A 14,231-nucleotide genomic window follows, 5' to 3' on the forward strand; every position below is an offset into this window, starting at 1 on the left:
GTTTTCCCCCAAACAAGACCCTGCCATACAGACAATGTCAAGTTGTATCCAATTCTAATCATAACCATCAAGTTCATCATGTACAAAAGCTGTTTTTTTCCTCAGTCCCTGCAAAACACGGTGATGTCAAGAGCACCTTGCTTTACACTTCATTTAGTAAGTTATACTATATGCCAACTTACCCACCAATCTTTTCTTTTAAAGACAAAATAAAAGTTTTCCAGGTGAAAATAAATTGGTAATAGAAGAGGGGGTCCCACTGAAACAAAAACAAAAACCCTTTAAGCAAGTACTTGTATGTTTTGTTGGTGCAGTCAGCACTATTCCTGCTACAACTGCCTGTAAGTAATCTAATCTGGACAAGACAATCCAATTCAACCAAGTCACTTAGCCTGAACACCTAAACCGTTAGTTGCATCTTACAACAAGCATAGCTTACTGAGAATACCCTGCAACTATTCAGAAAAAATGAGTTCACAGGTAAAATCCCATTTACAACAGTAAATAGTAGTTATCAACACCCTCTCATCACTGACAAAGCCATGAAAGATAGATTGCCAGTTTGTCTGGGCAACTCACGCAGAAAGAAGTAGTTATGCTGGAAGTTGTAGGGCATGACCCCCTTCTTCTTCCTCCCCCACGACACAGGGAGATAGTCCCCCAAGAGGAACAGGTAGTTGATCTCAATGTCAGGGTCCTTCTTCAGGATGTTAGGCTTGCAGTGGTGTTGGTTGTGGCGGAAATTCCACCAATGTGATGAGGCACCCTGTAACATTGATTGATAGAAATAATAATGACAACAACAACAACAAGAGGCCCATAGGGCCTGTATCGCTCACCTGAATATTTACACAATCATGACAAAATATACATTTGCATTGTACATGTACATAATACTGCAAATATTTCATAATTTTGACTCTGTCAGCATTTAAAATGGGTGGATGGCAAATCTGACACAATGAATGTTTATTTCTCTAGATACAAATGTAGCATAAAGATCTGAACCATTTCCATGATATGATCCAGGATCTAAGTTTCCAGAGAGCAAGGGGGGTCAGCCCCTCCATTTATATAATTGTGCATTCCCATCACCTGAGAGTACTTCCAACCAAATATGGTTTATATGTATTTCTTAGTTCCAGAGAAGAAGTCGTTTAAAGCAATATAGCCAAATTACCCCTATTTGGTCCTGCCCCTCAGCCCCTTGGGGGGTTAGCCCCTCCATTTGTACAGTCTGGAATCCTCACCACCGAAGAATGCTTCCAACCAAATATGGTTGATATCTATCTCTTAGTTCCAAAGAAGAAGTTGTTTAAAGCAATATAGCCAAATTACCCCTATTTGGCCCCGCCCCTCAGCCCCTTGGGGGGTCAGCCCCTCCATTTGTACAATTTTGAATTCTCCTAACCGGACAATGCTTCCAACCAAATATGATTGATACCTATCTCTTAGTTCCACAGAAGAAGTCTTTTAAAGCAATAACGCCAAATTACCCCTATTTGGCCCCGCCCCTCAGCCCCCTGTGGGGTCAGCCCCTCCATTTGTACAATTTTGAATTCTCATAACCAGACAATGCTTCCAACCAAATATGATTGATACCTATCTCTTAGTTCCAAAGAAGAAGTCTTTTAAAGCAATAACGCCAAATTACCCCTATTTGGCCCCGCCCCTCAGCCCCCTGGGGGGTCAGCCCCTCCATTTGTACAATTTTGAATTCTCATAACCAGACAATGCTTCAACCAAATATGATTGATACCTATCTCTTAGTTCCACAGAAGAAGTCTTTTAAAGCAATAACGCCAAATTACCCCTATTTGGCTCCGCCTCTCAGCCCCTTGGGGGGTAAGCCCCTCCATTTGTACAATTTTGAATTCTCATAACCGGAGAATGCTTCCAACCAAATATGGTTGATATCTATCTCTTAGTTCCACAGAAGAAGTCTTTTAAAGCAATAACGCCAAATTACCCCTATTTGGCTCCGCCTCTCAGCCCCTTGGGGGGTCAGCCCCTCCATTTGTACAATTTTGAATTCTCATAACCGGAGAATGCTTCCAACCAAATATGGTTGATATCTATCTCTTAGTTCCAAAGAAGAAGTACTGTGTACCCATTCACTGCTGGGTGAACAGAGGCACATCTCAAACACAAATAAATCCTATCACAAATGATGAGTCACTGGACATGAGTCTCACCTTGTTTGATTGGCATTCAAGAAGTTGGTGGTGAGTGAATAATAAAAATGCACAACTTTATGAATAACAACTTCTGGTTCATAGCATGTAGCAGCGTTTCAACTCCAGATTGATAACAGTGTAAGAATCTACATCGAAACATCACTACGCGCAATAAGCCAGAAGTTGTCATCCATAAATTTGTATGTTTTTATAATGAGTCTCAAATTTAGAAATCCTGTGACAAACTGACGAGTCTGTAGACATGTGTCTCACCTTAATAAATCCTATAACGAAATTATGAGCCCAGTGGTTGAGTTTGTTACTTTTGAAGACAGACAGATGGCCATAGTCATGTTGCGTCCAGCCTGCTTGGGCCTGAAAGGAGACAAACATATAACCTGACAGATAGGCAGAATAATGTCTATGTTATAATGTCTGTTTACCTTTACTGTACATCTGGCTTAATTACTTTGTGCTACTTGTTACCTTTACTGTACATCTGGCTTAATTACCTTTGTGCTACTTGTTACCTTTACTGTACATCTGGCTTAATTACCTTTGTGCTACTTGTTACCTTTACTGTACATCTGGCTCAATTACCTTTGTGCTACTTGTTACCTTTACTGTACATCTGGCTTAATTACCTTTGTGCTACTTGTCACTCTTACTGTACATCTGGCTTAATTACCTTTGTGCTACGTGTCACTCTTACTGTACATCTGGCTTAATTACCTTTGTGCTACTTGTCACTCTTACTGTACATCTGGCTTAATTACCTTTGTGCTACTTGTCACTCTTACTGTACATCTGGCTTAATTACCTTTGTGCTACTTGTTACTCTTACTGTACATCTGGCTTAATTACCCTTGTGCTACTTGTCACTCTTACTGTACATCTGGCTTAATTACCCTTGTGCTACTTGTCACTCTTACTGTACATCTGGCTTAATTACCTTTGTGCTACTTGTCACTCTTACTGTACATCTGGCTTAATTACCTTTGTGCTACTTGTCACTCTTACTGTACATCTGGCTTAATTACCTTTGTGCTACTTGTCACTCTTACTGTACATCTGGCTTAATTACCTTTGTGCTACGTGTCACTCTTACTGTACATCTGGCTTAATTACCTTTGTGCTACTTGTCACGCTTACTGTACATCTGGCTTAATTACCTTTGTGCTACTTGTCACTCTTACTGTACATCTGGCTTAATTACCTTTGTGCTACTTGTCACTCTTACTGTACATCAGGCTTAACTACCTTTGTGCTACTTGTTACTCTTACTGTACATCTGGCTTAATTACCTTTGTGCTACTTATCACTCTTACTGTACATCTCGCTTAATTACCTTTGTGCTACTTGTCACTCTTACTGTACATCTGGCTTAATTACCTTTGTGCTACTTGTTACTCTTACTGTACATCTGGCTTAATTACCCTTGTGCTACTTGTCACTCTTACTGTACATCTGGCTTAATTACCTTTGTGCTACTTGTCACTCTTACTGTACATCTGGCTTAATTACCTTTGTGCTACGTGTCACTCTTACTGTACATCTCGCTTAATTACCTTTGTGCTACTTGTCACTCTTACTGTACATCTGGCTTAATTACCTTTGTGCTACTTGTTACTCTTACTGTACATCTGGCTTAATTACCTATGTGCTACGTGTCACTCTTACTGTACATCTGGCTTAATTACCTTTGTGCTACTTGTCACTCTTACTGTACATCTGGCTTAATTACCTTTGTGCTACTTGTTACTCTTACTGTACATCTGGCTTAATTACCTATGTGCTACTTGTCACTCTTACTGTACATCTGGCTTAATTACCCTTGTGCTACTTGTTACTCTTACTGTACATCTGGCTTCATCCAATAATCTGTGTGCTACTTGTTATCTAATACCTGTTATTGTTAATGTTAATCTGCAGTTTGCCACAACATATGTTGCACATAAACCTCTCATCACTTGGTTGTAGTCACTCTAGCTAGATCAACTTCTAAACGTCGCTAAATGCAATAAATGAAAAGTTATGATCCATAAAATTTTAGGTTTTCTCACTATCAATATGGCTGTTTGAAAAAAGGTGTCGTTCAAAAACAACCCATAAATTCTCTAATCTCCTTTATCAAACCCTTAAGCAGTGTGTCATCTGCAAACTTGACTGTGAAATTACCACACCTTTTAGTACACAGGAGGCATAAGACAGAGGACAGTACAAGACCCTGTGGGGCACTGGTGAATGTGTGCCACAGACAGAGGACAGTACAAGACCCTGTGGGGCACTGGTGAATGTGTGCCACAGACAGATGACAGTACAAGACCCTGTGGGGCACTGGTGAATGTGTGCCACAGACAGGACAGTACAAGACCCTGTGGGGCACTGGTGAATGTGTGCCACAGACAGATGACAGTACAAGACCCTGTGGGGCACTGGTGAATGTGTGCCACAGACAGATGACAGTACAAGACCCTGTGGGGCACTGGTGAATGTGTGCCACAGACAGATGACAGTACAAGACCCTGTGGGGCACTGGTGAATGTGTGCCACAGACAGATGACAGTACAAGACCCTGTGGGGCACTGGTGAATGTGTGCCACAGACAGATGACAGTACAAGACCCTGTGGGGCACTGGTGAATGTGTGCCACAGACAGAGGACAGTACAAGACCCTGTGGGGCACTGGTGAATGTGTGCCACAGACAGATGACAGTACAAGACCCTGTGGGGCACTGGTGAATGTGTGCCACAGACAGAGGACAGTACAAGACCCTGTGGGGCACTGGTGAATGTGTGCCACAGACAGATGACAGTACAAGACCCTGTGGGGCACTGGTGAATGTGTGCCACAGACAGAGGACAGTACAAGACCCTGTGGGGCACTGGTGAATGTGTGCCACAGACAGATGACAGTACAAGACCCTGTGGGGCACTGGTGAATGTGTGCCAGAGACAGATGACAGTACAAGACCCTGTGGGGCACTGGTGAATGTGTGCCACAGACAGAGGACAGTACAAGACCCTGTGGGGCACTGGTGAATGTGTGCCACAGACAGAGGACAGTACAAGACCCTGTGGGGCACTGGTGAATGTGTGCCACAGACAGATGACAGTACAAGACCCTGTGGGGCACTGGTGAATGTGTGCCACAGACAGAGGACAGTACAAGACCCTGTGGGGCACTGGTGAATGTGTGCCACAGACAGAGGACAGTACAAGACCCTGTGGGGCACTGGTGAATGTGTGCCACAGACAGAGGACAGTACAAGACCCTGTGGGGCACTGGTGAATGTGTGCCACAGACAGAGGACAGTACAAGACCCTGTGGGGCACTGGTGAATGTGTGCCACAGACAGATGACAGTACAAGACCCTGTGGGGCACTGGTGAATGTGTGCCACAGACAGATGACAGTACAAGACCCTGTGGGGCACTGGTGAATGTGTGCCAGAGACACAGGACAGTACAAGACCCTGTGGGGCACTGGTGAATGTGTGCCACAGACAGAGGACAGTACAAGACCCTGTGGGGCACTGGTGAATGTGTGCCACAGACAGATGACAGTACAAGACCCTGTGGGGCACTGGTGAATGTGTGCCACAGACAGATGACAGTACAAGACCCTGTGGGGCACTGGTGAATGTGTGCCAGAGACAGATGACAGTACAAGACCCTGTGGGGCACTGGTGAATGTGTGCCACAGACAGAGGACAGTACAAGACCCTGTGGGGCACTGGTGAATGTGTGCCACAGACAGAGGACAGTACAAGACCCTGTGGGGCACTGGTGAATGTGTGCCACAGACAGATGACAGTACAAGACCCTGTGGGGCACTGGTGAATGTGTGCCACAGACAGATGACAGTACAAGACCCTGTGGGGCACTGGTGAATGTGTGCCACAGACAGATGACAGTACAAGACCCTGTGGGGCACTGGTGAATGTGTGCCACAGACAGAGGACAGTACAAGACCCTGTGGGGCACTGGTGAATGTGTGCCACAGACAGATGACAGTACAAGACCCTGTGGGGCACTGGTGAATGTGTGCCACAGACAGAGGACAGTACAAGACCCTGTGGGGCACTGGTGAATGTGTGCCACAGACAGATGACAGTACAAGACCCTGTGGGGCACTGGTGAATGTGTGCCACAGACAGATGACAGTACAAGACCCTGTGGGGCACTGGTGAATGTGTGCCAGAGGCAGTCACAGACAAATTCTGTGATTCCACAAACAGAAAATGGAACTCACTGCAGTATTAAAATAGCAGAATTTGCCCTTTTTTTATCAATCTTTACAATGATATTCAAGCTTTTCTGATGAATTTTGCATAAGTGACGCCCAAACAGTTTAACATGTGATCAAACATACAAAATATGAATCCTACAATAGAGCAAACTTTGAAATACATAATTCTCACTTTTAAACGTTCTTGTGGTATTATGACTTCATAAACCAAATTTACATGTAACCAAAACTACATATCAACTACACTATGGACATTTGTTACATCAATTGTATGTTCTGTCACAGGTATATAATGACAGCTTGGGGAATTATTTTGTCTCAGATTTGGATTCGTGTGTTCGAAAAATTAGTTTGTATAATTCTTTTGAGGGGGAAATAGTTCTTTTTACCCTCAGAATCTACCGCAGACTGTTGCTTATTTTACAGCAGAATTCATCTGGGACAGAAGAGTGATAAATAAGCACAGCGTACAGACACAAATCACATCCTCTTCACAATACATTCTGCTCCTAACAAACAGGAATTGCTTCTTTTCATATAGTGCTTGTGTGTTTACCTGACATGTGGAATATAGCAGCACAGCAACCATGTACGGCAGCCAGTCTGTGCCATAGTAGTACATCGTTGCTGCTGCTGATACCTCCATTGCCACCAGGCTGAGAAACTGGCACAAGAAAAACACTGGGTTTATCTTCATCCATCCAGACTTCTCCACTGTCTCGCGTAGTTCTCGGAAATCTTGTATCACAGGACTCTAACATGGCAGAATAGAAAATGACTGCAATAATATTAAAACTCCTGTGTATAGTAAGTAAATGAGTAATAGTGCTATTCACACTGATTAATGACACTTGTGAACACAAAAATGATATAGTCAGGTTGTATGTTAGTACTTAAGAGAAAGTCATCATATAATACCCATCACAATAATCATATGCGACAGTAAATATGCCACACATCGATAATTTGAAATATGTCATAAATCAGTGTGCAAACAACTTGTATGAGGGGTGTTCATTAAAGATTTCCCCTGACCCACTTCCGATGGACCTAGTGGAATGAAACTTGGCATAGGTATTAGTCTTTCTCCACATAGGAACCACCAAGAGTTACACACTTCTCCCATCGTTTTATGCAACTATGGAGACCTCGCTTGTTAAAGCCCTCATTTTGCGTCTCAAACCAGGACTTGACTTCAGAAATCAGTGTTTCATCATCTGTGAAACGTTTTCCCTTCAAAAGTGACTTCATGGTTGGAAAGAGGTGGAAGTCAGATGGTGCAAGGTCAGGAGTAAGGAGGATGTGGAAGGATTTCATAGCCACAGGACCGCGCTTCTGTCTAGGCAACATGAGAGTTGTGTACTGGTGCATTGTCTTGCAGGAGACGGACACCCTTGGTCAGCATGCCATGTCTCTGAGGCTTGATAGCGTCCCGCAATTTCCGCAGCAGTGAAGCATAATAAGCTCCTGTAATTGTGGTACCCTTTGCCAAGAAATCCATCATCACTACTCCGTGCTGGTCCCAAAACACCTTGAGCATGACCTTACCTGCAGAGGGTTGGACACGTGCCTTCTTTGGGGTGGTGGGGTGGGGTGGGGGTGGGGGGTGGGGTGGGGGTGGGGGTGGGGGGGTGACTCCACATGCTTCCATTGCATCGACTGAACTTTAGTCTCAGGATCATAGTGATGGACCCATGTTTCATCCTGTGTGATATGTCAGTCAAAAAAGTTTGCCTGGTTTTTTTGGCACATGTCCAAAAGATCCTTTTAGCAATTGACTCGTTCCTGCTTTTGGAAAGGTGTGAGCAACCTGGGAATCCATCGTGCAGACACCTTATGCATGTTCAAATTGTCATGGATGATTTTTTCCACAGACCCTACAATGATCTTGACATCTTGTGCTAACTGGCGAACAGTTATACGTCGGTCTGCCAAAATGGCGGTCTCCACTTGATGGATAGTGTCTTCATCAATGGCTGAATGGGGGCGACCAGGAATGGCAGCTGTTTCCACAGATGTCCGACCACACTCGAACTGGCGATGCCAGTGTTTAACAACATCATATGATGGGGCATCTTCCCCATAAGTTGCTTTCATTTCATCGAAAGTTTCTTTTGGTGTGCGACCTTTCAAATATAAAAACCTAATCACTGCTCGGTATTCTACTGGCTCCATTGTCACACCCTACTCGATCATAACACCTGTAAAAGTGGTAAGATTAATAGTTCGGTGCTGCAAATTCAGACATAACCCATAGATACATGTATCATTACACATGTGAAATTTCAACCAAATATGATAACCCTAAGTGGTTTAGGGGAAATCTTTAATGAACACCCTTCGTACAACAAATCAATTTTTTTAAATCAATTGATAACATTTATAGCAAAATGTATTTTTAGAAATAATTGAAACGTTCACCTCATTAACTTTATTATCAAAGTTCCTTTGGATGCAACAAGCATTGCAATCATTGCTTAATCTTAAGTCACTTGATGCATGAACAGTGCTCAAAATCAATGATTAATCTGTTAGCCAGTGTAACTGTAAATCAGGGCACTACTCTATCTCTGATCATCATCCTGGCGTGCCATACCCTCTCCCCCAATACAGGCCACCTTCCTCTGATGACCTGAATCAGTTGGCTGCAGACAGCTTCCAGCTGGTGGGCTGCAGGATACAGAGACACAGTGAATGTTGTTTAATGCCACGAACAATCGGCTGACTGCATGTGCAGCAATGCATATTGCTGGGTTATGATGATACACAATCAACCATATATTACATTAAAACCTACCCTGAATTAATTCCTACATTCATGAACGACCTGGTGTACCCTGGATTCATTCCTACATTCATGAACGACCTGTTGCACCCTGGAATCATTCCTACATTCATGAACGACCTGTTGTACCCTGGAATCATTCCTACATTCATGAACGACCTGTTGTACCCTGGAATCATTCCTACCTTTGATTTCCTCAAGTATTGTACCCTGGAGTACTACAGGTGTACTTCTGAGATGAGCCTGCAGCTAGAGACTGACTGAATACGGACATATTGAACTCACGGGTTTGTATTCCTTGACGACTCCAATCTGCAATGCCTTCATGTACTTCTGTACAAACTCCCTGTCTTTGTGAAACGCCACCCACGCATCCTACAAGACAAATCAGTCACTGTACACTCATGATGAAGTCAATGCAAATAGAAACCTATACATTTTGAGTATCAAGAAACAAAGATTCACAATTACTTGTGAGCTCATTGGAGAATGAACCGTCATAGAGTCAGGGCCAAACCACATGAACATCAAGCATTCTGTCATTAACTGTCAAGTGGGCTTGAGGTTCCGGTACAGAATCCTAGAAAATTAGAGTAGAGTACATGCCAGATCTGCCATTCAAGAAGCATTTGATAATTATTATGTCACAGATACCTCAGTGAGTTTGGAAGGAGGGTCAATCACAAGATATGATGTTTGCAAGATGGTCTGCATGTCATCAACTCCATGATGATGCCACACCACATCTAGATCTGTGTTTTTTTAACAATTGGGTAGATTTGATTATAACTCGGATATCATCACAGATGTTTCAGTCACTCCATCTCTATCATTCCAACACCAGTCAGTATCTGTAACAACAGATCTGACAGCAGCTCATCAGTTTTTGGAGAAATGTGGACCCCCGAGACATGTACACATGTGCATGATATTTGAAAGCGTTGAGAATGGGAGCCTTTTTTTGTTCACCCGAACGATAATTACGCAACTTGTACATATTATTGTAAAATTACTAATTTTATTGATCACTTGTGATGTCAAAATTTGTAGCCCTCCAAGCACTCCATATTTGCTCAAGGGAGATCAATGTTGGTCAGCCAATCGTCTGACTGAAACCTGATGACATCACTCAGTTTGTTTGGACGCGGAAGCAATTGGCCCATCACTTCATTATTATAAGGAAAGAATGATCACGATTAGTTCAAAATATCAATAAAAGTCAAGTAAATAGAAAGATAACACTTAACTTCAATATTTATTATATACGTCAGTGTAAAAGACTTAGTTTTCTGAAGTTGAGAAAAGTGATATTTTCTGTGCAATGAATATAACACCAGATATTTCACTGCAGTGAACATAACACTTTGAAGGAAAAATTGTCATGCAAGAGTAACTCCCTTCAAATTGTCTGCTTTTATCGTAAGTGTCTAGCCTGTACACAAACTGTCAACATCCTTTTTACGACAGATGGTCATTTGTGAAGTTAATATCATTTCTTGACGTTTGTTAATCTCTTGAAAATGTTTCGTCATAAACTGTAAATTTCTCATTTAAGTCTTTAACCGAAACCATTTGTTTCGCAAAGCACATGTCTGTTACTTGACCAGCATGTATTCTTTCGTTTTCAACAGTTTTCAAGAATTTTTAAAGTTCATTTGGTATATAATCATATCTAAATGTATGACAAAGAATTTTCATGACCCTAAATATTTTTTTATACTTCTGTATATATTTTTTACGATTTTGCAAAGACAAAAATACTTTTAAAGTTGCATATACAGGGGGTGGTGAACTGTCCCTGTGTGTTAGGAAGGGAGAATTTATGTTTTACATTTGTAATGAAATAATTTAATTTCTGGTCGACAAGTACACACAAAATATATAATAAATAGGATATTTCATGTGTCATGTGAAATATCATATTTCTCTTATCTCGTGACGGGAGGGGGATGAGATATTCTCTGTTTTTTTATTCTCAGGATGTGGCAATGTATGTTTCTTATGTGACCAAATCCATATTACACAAGGATAAATCAACAAGACAAATTATATTGATCTTTAGTGAAAAGCGATCACACACGTGATCTCATCTCATTTTACTTTTCCTCGTTTTCATTAGAAGCGAGAAATATTTATCCGAAAATGAACAAGACAGACTCTTGTGCGGAAATATTTTTAAAAAAACACCAAAAATCACCTTGCTTAAATACAAGTTTAGAAAAGACACATGGACGGTGTCTTGTGACTAAATCAAACAACCCGATGATGCACTTTCAGTTCTGTCATTTCTAGCCCAAAATACAATTCTGAAATCTATTTGAGCTATATTTCCCAAAATGCATAACCTGTATATATTGCGAAATCCATAGCATATCATAGTGTTAAAGGGGCACTGATCTAACGCAATTCCCCGGGACTGGTTGTTGCCTTTGTTATTGTTTTTTCCCAGGGAATACCCGGATGTATTGCAGAAATCTAGACTAGTTCGCGACCTCTGCTGCGCTATTCGTAAGCGCATTAGTCACTTTTATGGGTAGTAATAAGGGCGTATGGTCACATTGATCAACAAAATGAAATACAGTTTTCGAGATAATAAGGAAATGTAGGTATCTTTGTGAGTAGCATCGGTAATGGTGACGAAGTTTTGATAAGTCACTTGCTTGGTAATTTTGCGATTTTCGTTTACACTATTTTGACTTGCAACACCAAGTATATATTTCACCTGAGCATATGCTTTTTTTATAGTGTGTATATTTTTTTACTGTCAAATGTGTAACAAATTTATTAAACGTCTAAATATTCAGTTATTTTACAAAGTGACTGAAAAACATTTCCATCTGTATTATTATGACAACGAATTCCAAACATTTTTGTTTAATGTCATCACCAAGAGACTGAAAATGTAACGTTGAAAAGTACATTTCTAAGTTGTTTGGCTTTTAATCCTACATAATAATCTGTTGTGATGTTTGTAGGCCCTTTTGATCGTCTTGATCAATCTGGACAGATTTTTTAGTCAAAATGACTGAAATATTTACACATTTTATAAATTGCCTGAGAGAATCACATTTTACAAATTGACGGTAATATATACACGCTTACAAAGGAAAAGACCTGTGACAACAACGTCTATCGCGCATTGAAGAATTTCCCAACCAAGACGTAGAGAAACAAGAACGAATCGGTTCAAATGAAGGAAAACAAAATGCAGATATCATAATTACAACCTACCAAATTTATGTGTATAAGTTTTAGGCAGCTTCCTTGTTCGAGGAATGTATCCGTGAATATCCACACAAAGGAACAATATCCCACTCATCTGCAGCTGTACCAAGAAACTTATTCGATGTCACGTGTCTCAGTAACAATCAAATATTTTAAAAGATATATATCGTTTCGGGATATTATAACCCGTGTTCGTTTCTCAACTGATCGCTTGGATTGTTTCAGGTGTTTTACATAGGTGTCAAGTCTCAATGGTCGGCTGAGAAAGCTCACGTGACAACTATTTTCATAGCGTCCACGGTTCCTAAAAATTCCATTGAGTGATAGATAACAATGATCAATCAATCAACGTATTATCAGTTAACCCTTTGAACAAAGTATGTTGTTTTTACATCGGCACTTCGCGCCATGATATGAGTGTATTCCCTTTGTTTTAGTAAACCTAGACATGTAAACACTCACTCTTGACATATCCACTGTGCAAGATAACAGTGATTAATCAATCAACGTATTTTCTGTTAATCCTTTGATGACTAGGAACGATCCGTTGATTTACAAAAAAAGTAAATCAACTGATCATTCATCTCTTGCTGGGCTGCCACGTGCATATTACATAACACACATTTCACCTCACTTCAAACCTGGATTTAGATTGAATAATTACCCCAGACACAATAAATGCCAAATGGGAACCTTTGTCAGGTAATATAAGTGGTGCTACCACTAATTGTACCTGTAATAAATTCATTAACTGAGCATCAAGTGAATGACGACAAATACACAAGTGTAGGGTTATACCAGAAAACGTGGATGACAACAAGGGAGTAGTAATCGTATTATCGACGCAAGCCGAAATCCGAAAATGCTTTCACTGCATGGATACTGTTTTTAGTATTAAACTATAACCATCTGGGGTATTTCCAAATGACGAAATCCGATGAGCTCCCTTGTTCTTTTTGTCTGTTTGTTTAGGCTGAAGAAATGAATTAACATGCGCCCTTTGTCGAAATCTTTATAGATCACAGTTAACCAATCAGTGTTCAAAAATGCGTAAAACAAATATTGCCTCCAGCCTCCAAGTTTATTTAGCTGTCCTTGCAGATGGTACCCCAGTCTCTGGTCACGCTCAGTTGCGTTGCGTATCATCCGGGTACTCACGGGGGAAAAACAATAACAAAGGCAACAACCAGTCCGTTAGATCAGTGCCCCTTTAAGGATAAACATGTGTAGATTGAATTTTGGGAATTTTGGTTTTTGTCAGTTTGCAGACTACAGATAATAGCATTTCTTGTACATTTTGATGAATGAAAAAATTGATTGTAATACCGGAGATACTAAAAATGTAATTTGTATAACTGAAGCACAACTACGGAAATATGTCCCGATCCATATTGCATAAGGTGTTAATGAAAGTGAGACACCGGAAGGGTTCATGCATTACAAAACTCACCGTCGCATCTTCACCGGCGTAATGGCTGATAACTTTGGCACCGCCAGGGTGTTTCTTGGCCCATGTTGTTATGTCGTAAATATTTCCGTTAATAATCAACCATTTGTCATCCGCCTTGTTGTGGCTCGTTACTTCCTCGACACTGAAAACACCAAGTTTCCTGGTACCGTTTTCTGCCTTCCCACCTCTTCCCATCTTGTCACAATAATCCGTCCTGTCTTCTGTTCTCAAGTATTGTTCACAAATGTCTCATCATTGCTCTACAAACAGTAGACAAGTAAAACACATGCACGATACACATAAGCTCGTAGCTGCTCCCCTGCCGCTTCCTATTACAAGGTGA

At 41.2% G+C, this 14,231-nt stretch overlaps 1 protein-coding gene across 2 annotated transcripts in view; it reads right to left on the bottom strand.

Moving 5' to 3' along the window:
- LOC124123564 (fatty acid desaturase 2-like) overlaps positions 1-14,231 on the bottom strand; it is a 34,678-nt gene extending 20,447 nt beyond the window's left edge. The window contains exons 1-6 of one of the 2 annotated variants that reach the window (XM_046486761.2): positions 13,889-14,231; positions 9,499-9,588; positions 6,985-7,182; positions 2,451-2,552; positions 580-766; positions 183-259 (exon numbers count right to left, since the gene is read on the bottom strand). In XM_046486761.2, the coding sequence (XP_046342717.1) occupies positions 183-259; positions 580-766; positions 2,451-2,552; positions 6,985-7,182; positions 9,499-9,588; positions 13,889-14,083 (849 nt within the window). In that variant the 5' untranslated portion in view covers positions 14,084-14,231. The remainder of the gene's footprint in view (positions 1-182; positions 260-579; positions 767-2,450; positions 2,553-6,984; positions 7,183-9,498; positions 9,589-13,888) is intronic. The other variant, XM_046486762.2, reaches the window with a different exon arrangement.

Source organism: Haliotis rufescens, unplaced genomic scaffold (assembly GCF_023055435.1).
Source record: "Haliotis rufescens isolate VD_foot unplaced genomic scaffold, xgHalRufe1.0.p SCAF_4, whole genome shotgun sequence".
Classification (NCBI taxonomy): Eukaryota; Metazoa; Mollusca; class Gastropoda; order Lepetellida; family Haliotidae; genus Haliotis; species Haliotis rufescens.